At 34.3% G+C, this 22029-nt stretch overlaps 4 protein-coding genes across 13 annotated transcripts; 2 read left to right on the forward strand and 2 right to left on the reverse strand.

Annotated features, from left to right (window-relative positions):
* Positions 1 to 730: 730 nt before the first annotated feature.
* Positions 731 to 2418, reverse strand: LOC118443244 (ankyrin repeat domain-containing protein 16). Its single transcript, XM_035869918.2, has 3 exons — positions 1754 to 2418; positions 1262 to 1525; positions 731 to 1107 (listed from the first exon to the last, which is right to left on the reverse strand). Exons 1-3 carry the CDS (start codon positions 2070 to 2072, stop codon positions 746 to 748), a joined length of 945 nt encoding a protein of 314 aa, XP_035725811.1. The 5' UTR covers positions 2073 to 2418; the 3' UTR covers positions 731 to 745.
* LOC118443242 (uncharacterized) lies at positions 1856 to 18632 on the forward strand. Of its 3 annotated transcripts, none has more exons than XM_035869912.2 (11): positions 3210 to 3893; positions 5893 to 6476; positions 12565 to 12861; positions 13041 to 13262; positions 13885 to 14193; positions 14300 to 14599; positions 14764 to 15069; positions 15142 to 15444; positions 17872 to 18025; positions 18090 to 18250; positions 18325 to 18632. In XM_035869912.2, exons 2-11 carry the CDS (start codon positions 6416 to 6418, stop codon positions 18630 to 18632), a joined length of 2421 nt encoding a protein of 806 aa, XP_035725805.1. In that variant the 5' UTR covers positions 3210 to 3893; positions 5893 to 6415. The 3 variants fall into 3 exon arrangements, with proteins under 3 accessions (XP_085515434.1, XP_035725805.1, XP_035725806.1); XM_035869913.2 differs by lacking the exon at positions 3210 to 3893 and adding an exon at positions 5056 to 5565; XM_085659308.1 differs by lacking the exons at positions 3210 to 3893; positions 5893 to 6476 and adding an exon at positions 1856 to 1983.
* On the reverse strand, positions 15438 to 20438 carry Vlet (COMM domain containing 10 protein valette). Of its 3 annotated transcripts, none has more exons than XM_035869921.2 (5): positions 20358 to 20438; positions 19584 to 19690; positions 19139 to 19502; positions 18941 to 19037; positions 15438 to 15572 (listed from the first exon to the last, which is right to left on the reverse strand). In XM_035869921.2, the coding sequence occupies exons 1-5, from the start codon at positions 20358 to 20360 to the stop codon at positions 15448 to 15450; spliced, it is 696 nt and encodes a 231-aa protein (XP_035725814.2). In that variant the 5' UTR covers positions 20361 to 20438; the 3' UTR covers positions 15438 to 15447. The 3 variants fall into 3 exon arrangements, with proteins under 3 accessions (XP_035725814.2, XP_085515441.1, XP_085515440.1); XM_085659315.1 differs by lacking the exon at positions 15438 to 15572 and adding an exon at positions 18324 to 18769; XM_085659314.1 differs by lacking the exon at positions 15438 to 15572 and having other exon boundaries at positions 18776 to 19037.
* On the forward strand, positions 19654 to 22026 carry LOC118443246 (putative methylthioribulose-1-phosphate dehydratase). Of its 6 annotated transcripts, none has more exons than XM_085659313.1 (6): positions 19654 to 19672; positions 20917 to 20977; positions 21091 to 21185; positions 21262 to 21530; positions 21607 to 21808; positions 21887 to 22026. In XM_085659313.1, exons 2-6 carry the CDS (start codon positions 20948 to 20950, stop codon positions 22008 to 22010), a joined length of 720 nt encoding a protein of 239 aa, XP_085515439.1. In that variant the 5' UTR covers positions 19654 to 19672; positions 20917 to 20947; the 3' UTR covers positions 22011 to 22026. The 6 variants fall into 6 exon arrangements, with proteins under 6 accessions (XP_085515439.1, XP_035725813.2, XP_085515435.1 ...); XM_035869920.2 differs by lacking the exon at positions 19654 to 19672 and adding an exon at positions 19693 to 19762; XM_085659309.1 differs by lacking the exon at positions 19654 to 19672 and adding an exon at positions 19708 to 19783.
* The last annotated feature ends 3 nt before the right edge of the window (positions 22027 to 22029 follow it).

A 22029-nucleotide genomic window follows, 5' to 3' on the forward strand; every position in this document is an offset into this window, starting at 1 on the left:
CACAATAATCTTTCTTCGATCGTTATATCCTTATATTCGTACCGCATTATCCGAACGTTCCTTTCATCTTAATACACTTTTGCTTTTTATCCCAGTTCCCTTCTGCGAGAAAAAAAAAAAAGAAAAAGAAAAAGAAAAAGAAAAAAAAAAGAAAAAGAAGATGAAAATTTTACGAAATAATAAGTCCACGTTCAAAATAATGATAAAATGGCCGAAACAATGCAAACAAATTAAAATACATCAAGCGAAATATTTTTTAAAAAAAGCGTTACGTACTTTCTTTCGACGCCATAATAGTTATATATGTATATCCAAAGACAGCCATCGTCATGAATACGCGATCTTCGAGAGCCGAATAACAAAATTCGATTTATTTAACGATTCTATGATCTTATCCCTCTTTTTTTTTACGATTATCTTTCTATATGAATTCGTTTAATTATCGCGAACCGCCAAGATCTTTCCGCCATTGCCTGCCTGCGCGCATTAGGAACGCAGATGCGACAAGATTGTAAAACTTAGGTATTTCCAAATCGGATAAGAAACTTCGTTTCTTGATTTTGTATTGCTTCTTTAAGACTGTCCGATGATACAGAGAAAAAGGATAAATAAATGTGTAACAATCTCTGAAGAAAAATCATTGATCTTATCTTCAATTTTAACCCTGTTTTCGATTACGAAAATAATAAAGGAAATATGGTCTTAGGAAATTATGAAAATTAGAGTGGACATTTTCCAATAAAAATTATTTCTCTGCTCCATATTTTATTAAAACGTCGATCGCATTGATTTGTTCGGTTCGACGAGCTGCGATTAATGGTGTGACATCAAAAAATGCCTTCTCGTGTATATTAATTAAATTATTCATTAAAATATATTCCATCATTTCCACGTTTCCTATCAAGGAAGCAACATGTAGGATGGTTTGGCCGACCTTATCAGTGGCGCGAAAATCCGCACCCAATTGTATCATACGCTTTACCACGTTTAAATTCCCGCCCTTAATGGCTTCGTGAAGAGGCGTAGCACCTGATGAATCACGTGCATTCACAAGACCCGGATCCACAGTTAAGAGCAGATCGATTAACTCCTCGTGTCCGTTGAAAGCTATAAAAGTTGAAAATACCATAGAAAAAAAAAAAATAGATTTTAAATCGGACCCTGAAACGTATACTTAAATCAACAAACTCGTTAAACGATTAAAAAAGATATTAAATTCGAGTTCTTTATCTATATTGTAAAAAGATATGTGTATAATCACCGGCTATATGAAGAGAACTACGGCCGTTGTTACTTCGAAGACCAATACTTTCAGGAGAGAAATCCAGAAATAATCGAAGTGCATTAACGTCACCAGAACGACAAATTATAAACGCAGGTATCCAACCGTCTTTGTTCCTTCTCAAAGGATCCGCCTTTGCTTCGAGTAATATCCTGATGCACTTGCACGCCTCGCTACCAATCTTCGTGCACGCTAACATCAGAGGCGTCCAATCGGCACGCTTCAAACAGTCGATGGTTGCACCTAAAATAAGGAAGAAAGGGTCAGTGGAAAAAAAAACGAAAAAAAAAAAACGAAAAAAATAAAAAGAAACGTAAAAAAGGAAAAGAGAAAAAAAAAACAAAAACGATATCGCGAAATAAAGATTGATCGTTATTAGCGAATATTAGAGGAATAAATTTTATAATATATATTCTGAGATATATAAAAATGAAAGGAGAAAGTTCAAGCACAGCTCGCTTTGGAAAGCACCTTTTTCTATCAAGTATCGGAGAACGTGGGTACGCGCAAATTGCGCGGCTTCGTGCAGCGGCCTTTTCATATCCTTGTTAACGACGTTGACTTTAAAGTCGGGCCTTTCGAAAGCATCGCACAAATACTCGACAACGTTCAGATGACCTTCGCGCGCTGCAACGTGCATAGGAGTGTCACCGGAAACCGAATGCCGAAAAATCGTCCAATCCTGTACATCGTACTTTAAAGTAAGATTTTTAACTTTTAACAAATCTCCGTTTTGACAGGCATGTAAATAATCACGCGATAGGTTAGGTATTTCATTTCCCTTTGACATTTCAAACGCATTAATTTTTCTTAATAAAAATGCGCGCGATTACTATTTCCTTTCGATTCTCGAGAAACGATTGCAAGTGGCACGATTCGAAACGATTGCGAATTTATCGTACGATCAAAAGTAAACGATTCGGTAGAAATACATTCGATATCACCAGATATCACGAACCGTATCGTGACGGTAACGGTAAATGCTGCCATCTGGTAATGGCGCTGCTTTCGATTCAAATTAAGCGCGAAATTTGAAACGTTCGTTCGGTGATCGTGTACGTGAAATTAAAAAAATACGAACAATGAATAAACATGGAAAGAGCACTTTATAAAGGAATATTATTTCGAGAAAAAATTTCACTTTTCGTATTACGTACAAACGCTTAGCTTCGAAGATAATTAACAACTTTACCTTTTAACGCTATATCTGCGCGCGTCCATTATATCGGCTCTATGAAACAATGCGATTAATTTCGTGCCAATCAAGTATTTCCGGGCAAAGCTTGCGTAATCATGTATACATTCTCGAGAAAAAACAATTCGCAAGTAAATTACTCGTGCAAAGATTCAAGGTTCGGACAAAACTATCCTTAATACTATATATTACTCTTCGAGTAATCGTTTGGACATAATCTTTGCTTCATCCCACTATCTCTGTATCGATCCAACAAAATAATCCTGAAATTTATCCAACGAATAATGAGTAAATTCTCATAGTTAATAGTACCCTCATTATATCATAAATCATATACACTAATTCACATATTCGATCTTATCTTTTTAAAAGGGATAAGAAATTTTATTGAAATATCAATATTTAAAAGATTTCTCTATCCCGATTACATAAATATTTCTTCCGTTTTTTCACTTCTCTTTAAAATCACTCTCTCCGATCCGATCGTAACCATCCATGGTCCGTTCTCTTTGTTACAATACTTACAACTTTTACCATTCTAAATAACGGTGTCAACGGTTTTCGAAACGGAACAAAGTTGCGCGAAGAGTTCCGTACGAGCTCGTACGAAATGCGATACGAAGTTTTCGATGTCAGTATTCTACAAGTATGATTTCAACGCTATCACAATTCTAGGAGAGGGAAGGGGCAGGCAGTCCGCCGATAATGTTTACTTTCACATCCTCGACGAGACCTTCATTGTCTTTATGTAAGCAGGAAGGTGTGCTATCGTTGTAACGACGTCGACGTCGGCGTCGGCGACGATCGTCGACCGAATTCACGCGCGAATCTAATAGTACGTGATCGTTGCTTCGATAACTACAATTTGGTCGTATAATCGATACGCCATAATTGCCAACGATCACCTGGCGCCGTTTCACCTATCAGGAAATTATCGCGTCGCGTATTTTCCCAATTAAAATTCGTATCCTCGAAATTTCCAATGAGATTCGTCGAATCAAAGATCGACTCATCTTTTCCACGTTCGTTATTATAAAGAACAACGAGCGGAAAGAATTACATACATTCTCTTTTCAAGTACACTATCGCAAAAGGTACGACGAGCATACTTAACGAGGCCGCATCTTTCACACTTTTTCAAACCGTGATTCTACAAACGGCACTCGTCTCTATCGGTCTCGAAGAAGAAGAAGAAGAAGAAGAAGAATAAGAAGAAGTCAAAAAAGTAACGAATCCGATCCTTTTCCACGTAGTTCGCGAGATTCTTAAGCGTACAAGTTCAAGGATGTACAGTCCGATATGAACGTGTTGGATGTGTCTTGAAGGTCATCGAGTGTGCAAATACCATGATTACGCTTGTAGAAACGTAGAGACTATCCAGGACGTTTTTCATTGTTCCATCAGCCATATCGAAACGTATGTATACACGTACATACATATGTAATTACGATAGTTATCACAAAATCGTATCGTACCTCCGTTTACGATACAAATTAATACACAAGAAATAAGGAAAACGAAGCGGTTCTCCGGTTTCAGTCATTTCCCGTATATTTTTTAATCTTTTGATAATTAAGCGTCGGTTGATGTCATAAGTTGCTACGGGTCGTTGGAAATAACGGAATTAGTCAGACACTTGTTCGTGAGTCAGCTTCGTTGTTCCCGAAATATTATGTTAATGATTTGAGAAAGCGCGATAGGATAGAAATGTAGAAAAGGTGATTAGCCGTCACAGAATAAGAGAATTACATGATTCACTTGCATTGAGATGAGAGATCGATCGATTGTGTCGAGGTCATGGCTCTCGCTCGCAATCCCGATCGATGAAGGCAGAGAGGAAATAATCATATACTTATACGTATATATGTATTTGGTAGACATCGATCCTGGGTACACCGGTGACACCCGTGTATCGAATAACTCGACGATAACGCTACGAACGAGTCTATCGATCCTTTTACGTTACCATGGCTAATTGTACGAAATAATCCTATCGGTACCACCTAGTACCATATTCAAAGGGCTTTATCCATCAGCTTCAGATGTTTTAAGAGAATAGAAAATGAAATAGACGTAAGAGTGTCTATTGTTTTCGAAATAAAATATATTAACGCATTTAATCATATGAATTTATTTTTTAATTTATACGATATCTATTTGTAAACGTTTACGAAATTCGAATTATGAGTCATAAAGGAAAAGTAAGTTTTAACACGGAAGATATACATTAGTAAGATATCCATTGTATTATTCTAAACGAATATATCGAAAAATATAATTTTCATGAAATCTTTTATAATAAATCAATAAGTTCAGGAAAATATTATATATATATATATATATATATATATATATATATATATATATAATAAAGAGACAAATTTGAATCTTTAGAAATCCTTCTTATAACAATGGAATATTTGAAAGTACAAACTTGTTCTTGAATATCGAATTTCAAGGAAGACCGGAGAAGAAAGGAGTAAAATTATCGTCGCGTCAACGAATAAACGAAGACCTACCACGTCTCTCTTTGGATTATCGCTCATCCTTCCTTCCTGCCTTCCGGGCTGTGCCTTCCGTTCTCCCTTCCTTCGTATCTATTGGCGCGTACGAGGCCGCGATTTCAAAGCGCGAGCGCGCGTGCGAGCGAGACGTGGGTACCAAGCTCGCGATCGTCCGCGGCTGCAGTCGTCTACGGGCGCACCTGGCCGCGCCTGCCTGCTTGCCTGTTTGCCTGCCTGCCTGCCTGCCTGCCTGCTTGTCCGTACCGGCATATCGAGAATCGAGCGTGCGCGTACTCAAAGGCCTTTACCGACGTACCCATTGCTACCCACGACGTCTTCTTTGCCTTCCGCGAATCAACGAAAGGAAGCGACACCCTCGACGTTTACGATCGATCGATCGATCGATTTACTCCGATCTCGTGACTTCCGTTTAGTATCTTTTCAAAAAGTGCCGTTGAAACTAAGATTCTCAAAGTGTATTTTATTTTATTCAATTATCGAATCCAATCTTTTACCCTTATTAACGTTATTTTCATAAAGAATATTACAAAAAGTTCTCCATATAAAAGATATTTTTTGAACAGGTAGGGATTATTTCTTATCTTAAATACGTGTATATACATGCTTACAGCTTAGACGTATTTGTGTGTACGTGTGTTGTGTGTGTGTTGTGTGTGTATGCGCGCGCGTGCATGTGTGTATATCTGTGTGCGTATCTGTGTCTGTCTGTCCTTCTCAGCATGTGTGTGTATGTGTGCGTGCGTGCGTGCGTGCGTGCGTGCGTGCGTGCGTGTGTGTGTGTGTGTGTCTGTACGTGTGTATGCGTGCATGGAATACCACAAATTCCTTTACAAGAAAGCACGTCGTTATCCTTTGCCGCGCGAATTCTATCTTTGAATGTATTTTCGAAGCGACCGAGTCTGAAGCAGAAGAAAAGTATACGAGAAACGAGTATCAAGAGGGAAGAGAGGGAAGTTGGTGGAAGTGGTAGAAGAGAAGAAGAAGAAGAAGAGGCCTTAGAAGAGAAGCGCAAACTGGCAAGAACAGAAGTAGGGAGGAAGAGATAGAGTGAGAGAGAGAGAGAGAGAGAGAAAGACAGAGGCAGAGACAGAGAGAGCGAAAAAGAGAAAGAAAGAAAGAGAGAGAGAGAGAGAGAGACAGTGAAAAGGAAGAGCCAGCAGCTACAGCTTCCTCGTAACAGCTTCTACGAAGCTTTGCTTCTATTCTTGAGTTAACGTTTAGACGTTCGTAAATCGGCAACTCGGAGGGGGTTTTACATGCGTCATCGTCGCACGGGTACAAATCGCACGCGCCTCGACGTCCCGACGACAGTACACGTGCGCAACGACGTACTACGTCGGCCCTGCGCTGGTAATACGGAACGTCTCGACTCTTCTTCAAGGACACGCGGTGATAAATGCGGTACTGCCGCGAATGACGCCGACCGCGTTCTCCAAAATGATCGTCTTCTTCTGCCTCCTACTCCTTTGCAAAGGTAAGTTAAATACTTTTCTTTTCTTTTCTTTTTTTTTTCTTTTTTTTTTTTTCATTTTTTTTTTGTTTCTTTTTTTCACTCATTCCTAAAGCAACGAGAAAAATATCAATAATCGTTCGAACGATGCAATTTTTCGTGAAACCCTTTCAGTTTATGAATCTTAAAAAAAGTTTATGAATAAAAAAAAAAAAAAAAGAAAAAAGAACATGTAACGTTAAAAGTAAAATATATGAGAATTACCGCTGTTCGTAGATCCTTTCGTTAAAAAAAATAAATGAATCCTTGATGATAAATAAAAAAATCGAACACTTTTCTTTTCATCTTAAATTCGTAATTTAGTAAATTAGTAATTCGTAATTTTTCTTTAAGTAGAAAAAGCTTTAAAACTTTTTCATACTCTATGTTTTTCTCGTTTTCGACATTTACACATTTACAATATTATTAAAAGATATTATGCATCGTTATACAATCTTCAAGAATTTTATCTCTTTTTATATCTTTTTACCTTCTATTACTTACAAAGCTTTTATCTACTGGAAGTAAAACGCGAGTCTGAAGATCGAAGTGGTCATCGATTAAATGGGAAGACGCGTAAAATGAAAGGAACAAGTTCCTCCTTCGTGTGAACAAAAGAGAATTCTCGAATAAGCCGTAAACTATGAATTAATATGCTACGTGTCATCTTTTTTACGACTGCGAAGGCCTTAACCTCGACAAGGGCCACGTAGCCACTAAATGACTATACCGAGGTTGCATTCGGAATGAACATATCGAAGGCATAGAGCATTCACCGTCGAACATCGATAACATCAATCGACCTCTTAAAAAAATCTGAATTTTACGACTCGATAATCTCGAGAACATTCCTGATGGAACAATATTTTTCTTTCTATCTTTTACTTTTTCTATTTCTCTTCTTTTCTTTTTTGCTAACATATCCTAGAAAAAAAAAATATGCCAAACAATAACTGCATTATTATTCCGTTCTCTTTAATCATTGAAAACAACAACGAGAAAATAGAACGATAAAACTTTCTCTGCTTATTTTGATCTCATTCTCTCTCTCTCTCTCTCTCTCTCTCTCTCTCTCTCTCTCTCTCTCTCTCTCTCTCTCTCACTCACTCACTCACTCTCTCTCTCTCCGCCTGTTGTTGACCATAAATCGCGTGACATTGAAATAATTTCATAGAGCAGGTTTGAAGCGATAACTGAACGAATCGTTATGCTACGAGATTATGCTTAACGATGGTAGAAAGAATTCGAGTGTGTGTAGAAACAGATATGATAATGTTATATATAAAAAAAAAAGTGAAGAGGAATCGGGCGCGATTGATCGATCATACTAAGAAAATTGACACGCTCGACGAGTCCCTCGTGTGCTCGTCGTTCGAATGATCGATAAATCCTTTTCCTTTCAGCGAATCTCTAAATGAGAGCATCTCTAACGATTCATCAAGGAACGAAGTCTTGCTGTAAAATTTATTCGAACCGGTAGCTTATATAGGCGTTCATTCGCTTCCTGATGCGTGCTTCATTGTATATCATTCGTTATAGTCACTTAAAACATTTGAATAAAAATAAAAGGATTCCAATCGTAATGCTTCACGAATATGAGAGAGATTTAAAATAGAATAGAACGCGTGTGTAGAAATTCTTTTTTCTATTTGAAGTAAAATATTAAAATAATATTATTACTAATATATTAATGTAAGATAGAAGATTGATAAAAAATGAACGAAGATTATAAAGAATTAGATATCGATGAATCATAAAGGGTTAAAAAACAAATAACGAGTGTTGCTCCATACAACGATAGAAAACATTTAAAAAAAATTAGGAACCGAAACAGAGTACTAACTAATATTTCGTAATACAATTGAGCTATGCAACGACTCATTCTTCATTCATCGCACGTAGTACATTCGAGTTACGATAAGGAAACGTCCTTGCTTCTCAACGAAATAACAATTATATTTCATGTCCACGAAGCTCTCGTGTAAAATTTTTGAGATACATCGAAGGGAGGAAGTATTCTTCTCTGTGTCATTCCGTGTCCGATCGCTTTAATGGATTTAAAAACGATTCGACATACTCACGTACTTGGACCGTGTACCGTGAATCATTGAACAAATTATCGCCGTGCTCGTTGTGAAGTTTGCGATATATTAGTCATTGTAAACCTATCGCGCGTTTACATTTTTTAAAATCTGTCGATACGCGCATAATTCCTTGATCTCGGGACCCGTCTCGAAATTCCTAAAATATTTCTCCGGAATGCCAAAACCACGTATATGAGCTCTTGATAATCTTCGATATTCGATATTAAATAATAATAAACTGTTGAATACCGACAAAAAATTCATAATAAATTAATATAAAAAATAAAATTATGGCAAAAAGGAAAACGTGACAATGAACTCTTTCGTTGTAAAGAACGGATATGTGCGTATATATATATATAAAGAAAAAAAAAAAAAAATTCGATGCATCGATTTAACATAAAATCTCGATACTATAATTTCGAATAAAATTTCGATAAAAAGAAAAGGCTAAAGAAGGAGTTGATCGTATGTTGAAGTTTAACGTCTAGACTCGAGCAACGCGTATCATCTTTGTCCTTTCTTTTTTCATGCCATCTCGTAAAGCACCGGTACCGGCGCGGCAACCGCATCGCAGCGAGCAAGCGAACGCCGCCGAAAGAACTGGTTCTTCTTCGGAGGGTGGTTAAACCCGATGCAATGCGTGCATTTAGTGAAACATCGCGTAGGAATGCAAACACTGAAGGGAGGGTAGAAACCTGCGTGGGAACCTCTCTTTGCCACGCTAAGCTGCCCGACCATGGAATTTGCACGAATTTTCTTACCTTTTTATTTATTTTTTTTTCTTCTTCTTTTCCTTCTCTTATTATTATTATTTCTTTTCTTTTTTTCTCTTTCAACCGATCGATCTCGATATCTTCGTACATATATCGATACGGTACAAAGTGGAGATAGGTACGAGAGATCGATATCAAACGTGCGTCGAGCCGTAACGAAAATTAATTGATGATTATAATATACAAGAATCTACTAGATATGTATGTATGCAGGTTACGCGTTAGCCAATCTCTAGCCTGAACTCTGAGCGGAGTTACTAACATCCCACATCATCTATCTAGGACAAGTATGTCGTTGAAGAAACGTTATAAAGATCGGGATGATTAAACTATCTATATGCACTTTGAAGAAAACTACGATCGTTTGTTTAAAAGTATCCTATTGTAAAAGGTATTTAAATTCGAAACTTTTAGATCTATTTACCTAACAAAAATATTATATTAAAATAATTCTCTTGAAATAATAATCTAAAGTCACGGACAAGTCCTACGAACGAAGGATAAACATTCTTATGTTTCCTTGACACCATACCATATTCTCCAAACAGGCGTGTATACAACTCGATGCCGTTTACGGATTTTTTAAGTTTCAAGGTATCCTTATGTGATCTTCGTTAATGAAAGATAAGAAATAATATTTCCTCGGCTTTTATTTCACGGCGATTATTTTTTAAGTTGCCTCCTCACGATAATAAAGAATGTTCAAGACTAATTAAAGAAATCCAATTAACGTCCCAATTATTAAGAATAACGAAGAAATGTAAAGATATACAAAAATATATGAGAAAACTTTTCTAGAATTTACGGTTAATGGGAGTAAATCATTACGAATCACGCTACGAATCAGTCCATGAAACTAATTCTCGTTCGTAATATCTCTTTTGTTCTTTACGATTAAGAATCTAAGAAGGGTAGAAAAGAATTTGATCATAATCCGTTATTAAATGTGATGTAACGATGATAATGTCGTTTGAACATTAACATTTCCGGATTTAATTCTTACATCCTTGTCAAGGATGAATCAACGTTGTACGTTCATGAGTATTGTATGTATATACCTACGACGTACATAATGCAATTAGCATTCGTGACATACGATAATTATTCGTGTTTTATTAGAAGATCGAACGATGTTTCGATAATCGAAATTGTTTGATTCTTTTGAATTTGAATAACAAGTGTTCGGGTAAAGGAACAGAGTGATTGGATTGCAAGTTATATCATTCGTTAAGAATGTCACGGATTTAGGTCTCCTTTTCGGTTTAATAGAAAAAAAAATAAAATAAATCGATGATCTAGAAAAAGTACTCCGATATTTAATAAATTTCGGAGATACCAATCGAAAGATCTCATCAAACGAGTAAGACTTCGAACTATTTCGTTTGAAATTCATTTTTTGAGTTTCTCTTGTGTCCTTTTCCCTTTTTACTTTATACATATGTAAATTGTACAAGCTTCATAAAGTTCATTAATTTCAAAATTTATCGATTTCAAAAATGTTTAATTTTATTTGATAAGATATCTTGATAAGATTTCTTTTTTTAATGAATTCTAACAGTCTGGAAAGTTTGCACTTATAATTCAGCAACATCCTGTGTATATACATGTGTGTGTGTGGGTGTACATATATAAATTCCATTTTTGGAGTTCGCTCGAGTTAGGTTAACGACCTCAACAAATACAAAGATTTGCCTCGCTCACCTTCGTTCAAACTTTTTACTTTTATTTCTTCTTTTTTTTCTTCCGAAATCTCTATTTCATTGGTTTACAAAGAAGATGAACGAATCGATAATACCATTCAATAGGATTCGATTGTCGTCGTATTAGTTACGCCGTAAGCTCCTCGGAAAGTTGCGTACGAGACGATATATCGTGTTCAATTACGAATTTATCAGGTAGCGACACTATTCAATCGAAATACCAAACTTTTGATTAGACCACTTCGATACGATGTCTCATACCTTCTCTTCATTAACGCATTAACTTCCAAGCTATTTTTATAAAAATCGATGTCATCAATATAATAATTTTATTTTCTATCGTTTCTTACATTTCGTCATTGTTCATTATTTCACATAATTCATCAGTTGTCATTATTTTATGCATCACATTATCGTTCATCATCGATTACATTGATAGAATCAAGTATCGGTCATCTATGAACACTACGGCATTCAGCATATTAAATTCAAAGGCAATATGTGAAAGGTCATCACGGTCTTCTTTAGAATAAGAAAGTATTGCAAGAAAGGAAGCAACGACCTTGATTATCTTAGATATTTCTAAAAAATAAAATCGCTCTTTCATCCAATAATTATCATATTTTCGAACACCTTGCAGGAGGAAATTTGATAAAAAGAATCATAGGATCAACCAGTAGAATCATAAAACTGTAGACTACAACGAGTAGGTATGTCGATGCGAAGTGGAAACGACCTTCCAGTGTCAGCGACCACGGGTCACTCGTCTTGAGGAGAACGTTGCGGTTATGGTTTACGTATTACAAAGTTGGTGAACGTTGTGACTCGATGTACTCGAGGATCAACCTCGATCATCGTACATATACCATTCGTACATTATAATCGACGACAAACTTGTCATATGAAAAGCACATGATTCTGAACAGGGACGGTGCAATTAAAAAATATCTAATTAACGAAACGAAGAGAGGAATCATTTTCTTTGATTTTCTCTCGTAACTATGCCATACTTTCTATTTGTTCCTTTCGAAAGAACTTCCTTGAGAAAACGAACCTTACCTGTTCTTTTAAAGATAAAGGAGAATAAAAGTTTCGAATGAAATTCAAGCTGATCATAAAAGAAAGCTTGCAAGGAATCGTTCTTATATTATTCGTTTTGAAGATAATCGATCTTTCAGAGAGCTTCTCTCGAGACATCCGTCCCTGGTTCTATCCGCCTCGCGGACGGTGACAGACGCGCAACGCAAGGCGATTGTCTACGTGACCATCGTTGCTTCCTGCCCGATGTGTCCTACATATCCGCTTGTCGATGTCACTCGGCTCGGTAGACTCGCGTTCCATCGGAGACTCCACGAATCTCGATGTTTTCTCGTTGTCTCTCTATCATGATATAAATAAAAAATTCTTTTTCATATTTTTCTCTCTAGATACTGTACATACGATGTTAAAGTACTTGGATCGTTTTCCTCATCATCGCGACATAAAAAATCTATTTGTTTTTTATTTTCTCTAGGTCAACCCGTTGTTGAAGTACCTGGAGAAAATGCAACGGTTATGACAGATGTTGAACAAATTACGTTAGAAAATAACGAGACAAGAGATCAATCGACGAACGATACCCTCCGAGGATCACCAACAACCGTGCACTTCCTTCATGTGCCTAAACACACGGAAACGCAGCTTGGCTCATCCGTTCTTTTGCCATGCAGAACGACGAATCCCGTTGCTGAATGTCAATGGTCCTGGCAGCCATTACCGCCAATTCATCTGCCGCTTCCAGACATCAGTGAGAGTCCAAATGACTCCATGTGTTAGTTTCGTTTTTCTTATAATAGAATTATCTAAATGAATAAAAGGACATAAGCAAGGAGACCTTATAACGCGATATTTTTACGCGTCTTCTAAAGCATCTTTTTTCTTTTTTTTTTTTTTTTTTTTTTTTATCGATAAAACAACATTTACATACGAATTCCCTATTTCGATCTTTAGCAACTACAACGTCACCAACATCGACAACGTCAACCCCAACGGCACATTCATTGCCAGTGAGACAATTTCCAGCTTTTGGAAACAGCAGTAACGATTGTTCCGTTCGATTTTCGAGTATGAAGCATGAACAGACTGGATACTGGACTTGTGCCGCAAGGAATTCAACGAACGATCCTTTCACCGCCACGGTACCCGCCAAGTTAACCATCGTTAACGATCAAGGTACGAATCGCGAAGGATCACCGTTCGCATCAAGAGTTTCTTATCTAAAGATAAGAAACGCATCGTGCGTAATAAAATTGACCAAAAAGACGTTATATACTGCGTATACTTAATATATAGCTTTCGAAAATAATATTTGCACAATTGTTTTTCGATTACCAAGAATTATAGGTGTCTTTTGTATCTTATCTTTTTATATCGCTAAATTTTTAAAAGTATGTTTGATTACCATGGTCTCTTACGTAGCCGTCGAAAAATATATACGCCATCGTATGATACGAATACGGCGCTGTCCCACCGTGTTGTTTTCGACATAATCGAAAATTGCAGACAAAATAATCGCGATTTACGCGGCATTGTTTTAATTATTGTGGCATTAACAATTTATTTATTCTGCTTCAAAAATAAATTTTTGTCGAATCATGATGGATGCAATCGACGTTGTTAATTAAAATGTTGATATTACAATTTTATATAGAATAACAAAGTAAGGATGAAAATGAAATAAAAATAAATTTTTTAAATGAAAACGATGATATGATACGCTTTTCAACGTATAAAAACAGATCTATCGAAAAACTTCGATATATTAAAATACAACAAGAAAATATGTTTCACGTAGGATCTCTCATTACCTTCGTTAAGCACGAAGAAGCGATAGAGGTTGTAGCAGGCTCCTTCGCACAAATAATGTGCAGAACAAAATTACCTGTACGCGAGTGTCAATGGTCTTGGCGAAGATTGAACCAGTCCGAACCTTGGAATTTAGAAGTAAAGAAATTTCCAGCTTTTGGAAACGACAGCACCGATTGCAGCATCAAATTCAAAAATGTTCTAGCGGAACAGGAAGGCTATTGGAGTTGTGGTGCACGTATAGATCCAAATTCGTCATTTGTACGATCGAATCCAGTTCGATTTTTAATATCTGAAGGTATGCGAAAATATAATAGTCTAGGAAATTTAATCCTATTTCTTCATTACGCGTTTGCTTTGCTCCTCTTACTCATGTCACTTTCTAAATTGATATCTTATTTCAGTTGAATTCGTACAGTTGTCTCGCGGCGTACAAGTAGCTGCCGGTGAATCCGTGCTTTTAAGGTGCTTGGTCAATAAACCCGTAATACGCTGCGAGTGGTCCTGGAGAGCAACGAACTCAAGTAAGGAACCTTTACTCGTAAAGACGTTCGCTCCAAATAAAGATGCCGATCACGACTGCTCCGTACGATTTAAAAACATCCTTTACGAGGAAGAAGGACTGTGGACTTGTGGAATTCGATTGTCACCTGACGGTATACTCCATGAAGCACCATCAGCAACTGTGAGTCTTTTACCATCGGGTAAGCATTGAAACAAGATCATCCTTATTAATCCAAGAAAGACGATATTGAGCTTCCTTTCTTTTACATTTTTTTTTTATTTTTATTTTTATTAATTTTTTATTTTTTTTTCTTTTCTTTTTCTTTTTTTTTTTCTTTTTTTTTTTTTTTTTTATACATTTCAGCTAAAGTAAATTTAGTGGAAATACCAACAGATATCACGGTACCTTTAGGTACCGAAGTTACCTTAAAATGTATCACTAGTAGCCGCGTAGAGAAATGTGTCTGGAGTTGGAAACCACTTCATGGAAACGATCCTGAGATCGTGCTTCGAGAATTCCCAAGTAACGGTGATCTTGGGAGGGATTGTTCACTCGTTCTTTCACATGTTCGTACCGAGGAACAAGGATTGTGGAATTGTCAGGTATCCATACCGTCACTTAATACGATGCTGTCTTCTCCATTCGTCAAACTGTTAACATTCGAACAGGGTAAGCTTTTATAAGAGACATGTAAAAAAGTCAACATATACAATTGTTAAATAATACTTCTCTTTCTTTTAGACGAAGTGAAATTTTCAGAGCTCTCACAGGACATTCAAATATCATCCGGTGGTACCATACTTCTACGATGTGTAACATCATTGCCAGTAGAACAATGTCGATGGTCCTTGACACCAGTGAATTCTAATACAACCGTAGTGGTGAAACAATTCCCAGCAGCCGGAAGCGAGTCAAGGGATTGCAGCGTCAGGTTGAGTCATGCCCTGGCCGAGCAAGAAGGTCTTTGGACCTGCGGTGCCAGAATACATGGCCGTGAGAATTATACTGATGCACCACCAGCGAAATTAAGCCTTCTCGAGCCAGGTATCATCGAATCCTGAGAGAAGGATAGACGATCTTGTTGCATAGCGCCCTTCCTTGCACACACGGTCGAGGGTGAATGCACTCCCTATCGTCGATTTCGATCGTTCCTCGATCTTCCACGTAGCGACCTTGAAACGATATCCGATCGAATGATATCGCGGATATTTTTACAAGAACAATTCTTATTCCGTTTGACTTTGGACGTTTTACGTACGACCATAGATATCGCTTCTTCGCGTTTAACGGACTAAAGTCAACGTTTTAATTTACAATAAAAATAGTAAAAATCGTCTCGACTTCACGTTATATCGAATTCGGATTTAAACGCGTATTCATTTTTTTTTTTTTTTAATTGATACAAATTGTCGATGGGGCGATCTTGGCGATATTTAGAGATTAGTAACTCATTATTGAATTGCTTCTAGCTTAAGATGTGTGTTCTCTCTATGGAGTAAGGTATGTATGTAGATAATAACATTTTCAAAACACCCACAACAGCGGGTAAGAAATAAAAATCAATCCACGATATATGTCGTTCGAGTATCTTTCATGGTGACGGTGAAGACATGCAAGACTAAGAGGTGTGAAACTATGGGATCTTGGTATATTAAAAAGGTCAAGTTTTACACGGGTGTTCCTAGACTGTGATCTTTAATATGGGTCTCGGAAGAGCACATAAGCAACTTTTCTTTCTTTCTTCCTATCGTCGTTTTGTACACATAGTACACGATCGATAAATTCCTGAATCGATCCTATATCGATCGTAGATATTGATGTAGATATTGATTTTTGACTGAATATAAAATTAAATTTTGTGGAGAAAAACTTTGCTGCGCTCCGTAAGATAGCACCTTGACTTTATTCATAAAATATTTCTTTTTTTCCCCCCTTTTGTTTTCGACACAACCGCAGGAAGTGTCTTATTTTATTTTTTACCTCATCACCACATCGATGTTACCATGCATTTTTCATTAAACGGTGCTACTACGACGCAAATTTAATATTGCATTTTCTTTTTTGCATCGGACCATACTACTTTAATTATAACTCGCCGTGTACATACAATATTCTTCTTCGTTACATCTCTCACATATATTCGATGAATCATTAAATCATTGTATTTAAGGTTTATCGATTTATCATGTTATTACTACAATGGCACGGTGCGTCTTTTTTTTTCTTTTTTTTTTCTTCTTAGAAACGACGTTTATCAGCCAAGATCATACGCTAAATCAATTTCGCATTTAGAACAATTAATATTACATCAAAAAGTACGTGATGCTTATGTCACATACGTTTGTATATTTTATCGTTCGTACCATTTCAATTACATCTTTTCTCATTTTCGTATTATTTATTACTTTAATTACGTCAGTAATGCGGTTATATCTCTTTTGCATAGTGAGAGCAAATGCGTGTGTGTGCGTGAAAGGGAGAAAAAAAATATTGTATTGTTTCTTTTAAATTAATTCCAGAGGCTTTTAGAAACACTTTTTGTAATTTAATCATTTAATTTATAAGTTAAGAAGTCTCAGAAACCTGAACCCTTTAAATTATTAACAATGTCAACGTATTAGTAATGCTATTTCTATTATTAACAATCATATTAAAGACTCGCTCATTTCTTTTCTTCGTCGTACGTTGTATATTAAATTAACAAATCTGTTTTTAAATTCTGATATTTCATCTCTCATAGAATAATTTGCACTCTATAATTAAAATTTCGATGTTTATTAGTTCGTGTTACTTCTTTTGTAAGCGAAGGATTGCAATAGATGGTGTAAGAAAGGTTAAATAGAATGATATCTTGATTGAATCGAATAGTATTGAACAATATTTTATAGAATATTAAAATTAAGTAGTTAATTTTTAATATTAAGAATTTAACATTATATAGATATCATACACTATGCGACATTGTTTTTCGCTAATTTTGCAAAATCCTTCATTCATTAAATAAGTTATAAGCCACAAATATCTTTCAATATAAATGCTTAAATGCTCTGTGTGCCATTAAGTCTATTTGGCTTCTATGAAATAAATATCACATAAAATAATCTGCATTCAATGATTCATATATATATTGGCCATAAATATTATAAATATTATTACTGTAACCAGGTATACTAAATAAATGGAAATCTTAAAATTGTGCACCAGCCTTTTCATTATCACCACCTATCTGTACCAGTTAGGTTGACTAAAATACATTTTTTTCATCAATGTGCATTAAATGTGCCATTTAGTATCACTTATGCACATAGTTCTTCAACACGCTTGTACACATTGCACATATTGAAAAATGATGTACTATTCACAAGCATCAGAAAAACAGCATAGCTTCTGGTGAACGGGGCAATGATTAGAATAAAAAAAAAAGAAAGAAAAAAAAAGAAAAAGACAATCACAGTGGATAATGATTTATAGAACCTGTGATAGTCACTGTTTGGGCAGCTCCCCATCAAATGGTCAAATTGGCTTGTAAACTAGGACGAGTTCCTGTAGGAGCTCAATGTCATTGGATACATGCACCAAATGTTTATATACATCAAAACATTACCAATTCAGCAAAGAAAGACAGGTGAAATTTTACAATAATTTGGTTATATAACATTGTAATGTATTCTCGCATATTTTCAAAATAGGCACAATCTTGAAATGAATTATTCTACTGGGATATGCACAATAGAATTCAAACCTAATTATTCAGACTTAGGAAAGTGGACTTGTAAATTTACAAGAGATAACCAAAATACAGACATAGAATTGGGAAATGCAACACTCATCTTACTTAATACATTTTCTGGTTTGTAACATTACATTATCCATTTTTAATTTCTTATTTCTAAATAATTACAAGTGTTTCCTATGATATTATAGATGAAAAACTTGGATGGATTGTTGGTGCTTTAACAGCTATTATTTTATTTTTAATAATTATTGTAGTAGTTGTAGTAGTTTGTAAAACTCGACTTTTTGTACGTCGATCACCAGAAATATTAGAAACAATGCCTGCTTCAAGAAAACAAAATTTACAATGCACCAATGACAGAAGAATAGAACATGATAATTGCAGTAATATTACTAATAGTAATAATATTTTACCAAACAGAAGTCCACATTTGTACGAAAGAGTAGAAAAATATAATGTTGTAACACCAAAATTATATGAAAACTTTGGATTGTAAATTTATATATGTCTACCAAATACAAATATCAATGCTTTTTCCTCAAACCTATTACTACCTTACATTATTAAAAACATTGTTAACTTGTAAGAGTAAGTTAGTCTGTAAGAGTAGGTAGAGTATACTTGTAAACTGTTCTAAAAATTACCAAAATTTTGAAAAATATATCTTATATAAAATATAAAATTGTTTTACATTATTGCTCTATTTTAATGCATCGAGTTGATTTTGTATTTTTTCTAAATTCATATATAAATCGGTGAGGGACTTTTTATCAAATTCAATAGTTAATTTTGAGTCTTTCTCACCTGCAAAGTCTAACTGAAATAATGCCACAGGACTCGCATCTTTAGAAATTGTTGAAGATGATGATTGTATATTTAAACACCAATTAATGTCCTTTACCTGAAAAAGAACAAAAAAAAGAATAAATTTTAAAGTTTGGTTCATGAAAGAAAATGATTTAACACTAAAATAATCAAAACTAATACAAACTATTAACATACCTGCGTAGGAAATATAGATTTTTTTCTGAGACATTCAATAATTCCTTTACCATAACTTAACCATGAATTAACAAAAATCAACGTTTTATTTTCATCTAATTTACAAATATCTTTTAAATTAGATTCGAATTCTGCCGACTTAACTACATTGTAGGCAGCTTGTTTATAAATAAGTGTTACTGCATCTAACAAAAAGGTTAATTCCTCTTTATTCAGTTCTAAAGATACTAAGAGTTTTTCTTCTTCCTCTTCACTGAATGGCTTTACATTACTAGTGGATTGTAAATTTTGACATATACGATTAACAAGTAATCGAAATTTACCATTATCAATTCGACTTGCAATCTTCAAACCTTGTTCAAGACTGAAAAAATAAAAAAAAAATTAATACATATTTATACAAAGTAAACAATAACAGTAAGAAAAATGTTAATGAAATTTTTACCAAGGTGTTATGGTAACCCAACTTTCCATCACGATGTCTGAAGGCTGTTTACCATCTTTCGTTTGTGACGTATGCGACTTCAACAATAGGTGTGAACAAAATATGAACTACAAACGTAATAAAAGAAACACAATCCAAACTGTGCGCATTTGTGTCGGTGTATAAGTTTATAAGTTTGTTAGGTTACACCCCTTTCAAACGTAACCTAACAATTAATTTAATATGTAACAGAAATTTTAATATGTAGTAAAAATAATAATACATCTAACAAAAGCAAAAAACTATATGTTAGATTATACTTATCTGAAGATAGATTAATTGAAAAATATTTATTAATTGTATAAACTTTATATTTTTTGTTTCTGGTTAAACTTATACAAATAACTAAAATGTATTTAAGCAGCCATTAGTTCAATATTACTCGCGATGGAATACATAGAAAATAAAAGATAAAATATAAAAAATAATAGTAGAAAGAAAGTTGTATATGCATATCTTGAATGTTGCAATTGTCAATGAAACGTAGATAAAACTAATTAATATATAAGAAAAAGATGATAATGATATTAAAATGTTTATTAAAATAAATCGCTTTATTTTTATCCATAAACTATTTTCGAAAAAATATCATTTTTTGATATGATCTTTTTCAAAGAAAATAAAACTTTTTCAAGAATTCCATAAAGCCATACTCGCTTAAATCTTCATCTTTAAAATGAAATATTCTTCATTAAAATCAATCAAAAATTATATCTATATTCATTGTCTACAAACCATTATAAAATCAAAAGTGATGAACAACCTTAAGTATGATATATGCTATTTTAATCATTTCAATTTATAACTATTATCTATATTATATTATCTAAATATTATATATATTAATAATCATCATATATATTATTATATAAGGTTATCTTGTGCGTCTGCGCAGTAGTCTTATGCCAAATCATGTTTGATAAAAGTAGAGTAAACAAGTAATAAGAATTTTTTTATTTATGCGACATCTATAATTTAAAGTTATATTCCTTTTTTTCCTCTTTTTTTCTTTGATTGTGTTGTTTTATTTGGCGGCACCTACTACTTTAGTCATTTCCGCACGGTTTTTTAGTACAAACAACAATAGAAATTGTAATTATATTTTTCTTTATTGACATATATTTATACGCTTTGACAAAGATCATCAGATTATTGGTTAATGAGCATATAAGAATAAAACATATTCTTTTAACAGTCTGTTTAAACAACCTGCGTATAATAATCATCTCAGAATCGTTCAAATTTTTTTAATTCATTACCGTAGTAATTGATAAGAATTTCGTATGATTTTCAGATCCATTGCTATAATATTATAAGCTTATAACATGTCTTCCAATGATAAAAAGTTATCAAAGGTATATTATATTATTCCATTATATTCTTTCAGTATTAATACATACTTAAAAAATGTATACATGTATGTTTACAATATTATATTATCATATTTTTATCAAATTCGATATTATAGGAACATCCTCGAAATTTGATACCTGAATTATGTCAGCAATTTTATCATCTAGGATGGGTTACTGGTACCGGTGGGGGTATATCCATCAAGCATGAGTTTGTAAATCTATAATATTTATTAACTATAAAATAAAAGTATAAAAATAAAATATAAATTTTACCATTATTTCAGAGACAAAATCTATATAGCTCCATCAGGTGTACAAAAAGAACGAATAAATCCAGATGACATATTTGTTCAAGATATAAATGGAAAAGATTTAGAACTACCTCCAGCTGAGAAAAAGTTGAAAAAATCACAATGTACTCCACTATTTATGTGTGCATATCTTAGAAGAAATGCTAGTGCAGTCATTCATACTCATTCTAAAGTAGCTTTGATGGTTACTTTATTATGGCCTGGAAAAGAATTTCGAGTCACACATCTTGAAATGATTAAAGGTATATATCTTCTTACGAAAGATATCTCTTACAAGATCATTTCCATATAGCAATGAATGAATGTATTTCTTCATAGGTATAAAAAATCAAAAGCTAGGGAGAGCCTATCGTTATGACGAAGAGTTAGTGGTACCTATAATAGAGAATACACCTTTTGAAGAAGATTTAAGAGAAGAATTAGATAAAGCAATCATTGAATATCCAGAAACTTGTGCAGTTTTAGTACGTAGACATGGTGTTTATGTTTGGGGTGATACTTGGCAACAAGCTAAAACAATGTAAGTTATGTTTACTTTACGTATTTTTGCAAAGTATATAATGATACCTATAAATAATATTTTTTATGGGGTTTGTAGGACTGAATGTTATGATTACTTATTTGATGTTGCCATACAAATGAAACAGTGTGGTCTTAATCCAATAGCAACTCCAGCAGAGTATGAACTCCATTATCAAACTAATGAATTAAAAATATCATAAAATAATAAGAGAATGCAAA

The sequence above is a fragment of the Vespa mandarinia genome, chromosome 9, assembly GCF_050613455.1.
Source record: "Vespa mandarinia isolate Hongniang chromosome 9, ASM5061345v1, whole genome shotgun sequence".
Taxonomy (NCBI): Eukaryota; Metazoa; Arthropoda; class Insecta; order Hymenoptera; family Vespidae; genus Vespa; species Vespa mandarinia.

Excerpts from the sequence above, each read along its gene's own strand:
- LOC118443244 (XM_035869918.2), bottom strand. The coding sequence starts at position 2,072 with ATGTCAAAGGGAAATGAAATACCTAACCTATCGCGTGATTATTTACAT. Across the intron at positions 1,526-1,753 it reads CCGATACTTGATAGAAAAAG|GTGCAACCATCGACTGTTTG; the intron begins GTGCTTTCCAAA and ends TCCTTATTTTAG. Across the intron at positions 1,108-1,261 it reads TAGTTCTCTTCATATAGCCG|CTTTCAACGGACACGAGGAG; the intron begins GTGATTATACAC and ends CAACTTTTATAG.
- LOC118443242 (XM_035869912.2), top strand. The coding sequence starts at position 6,416 with ATGACGCCGACCGCGTTCTCCAAAATGATCGTCTTCTTCTGCCTCCTA. Across the intron at positions 12,862-13,040 it reads GAGTCCAAATGACTCCATGT|CAACTACAACGTCACCAACA; the intron begins GTTAGTTTCGTT and ends TTCGATCTTTAG. Across the intron at positions 14,600-14,763 it reads TGTGAGTCTTTTACCATCGG|CTAAAGTAAATTTAGTGGAA; the intron begins GTAAGCATTGAA and ends TATACATTTCAG.
- LOC118443246 (XM_085659313.1), top strand. The coding sequence starts at position 20,948 with ATGTCTTCCAATGATAAAAAGTTATCAAAG. Across the intron at positions 21,186-21,261 it reads GGTATATCCATCAAGCATGA|AGACAAAATCTATATAGCTC; the intron begins GTTTGTAAATCT and ends CCATTATTTCAG. Across the intron at positions 21,531-21,606 it reads ACATCTTGAAATGATTAAAG|GTATAAAAAATCAAAAGCTA; the intron begins GTATATATCTTC and ends ATTTCTTCATAG.
- Vlet (XM_035869921.2), bottom strand. Across the intron at positions 19,038-19,138 it reads AATCTATATTTCCTACGCAG|GTAAAGGACATTAATTGGTG; the intron begins GTATGTTAATAG and ends GTTCTTTTTCAG. Across the intron at positions 15,573-18,940 it reads ATTTCAGTTAGACTTTGCAG|GTCGCTACGTGGAAGATCGA; the intron begins GTGAGAAAGACT and ends TATCGTTTCAAG.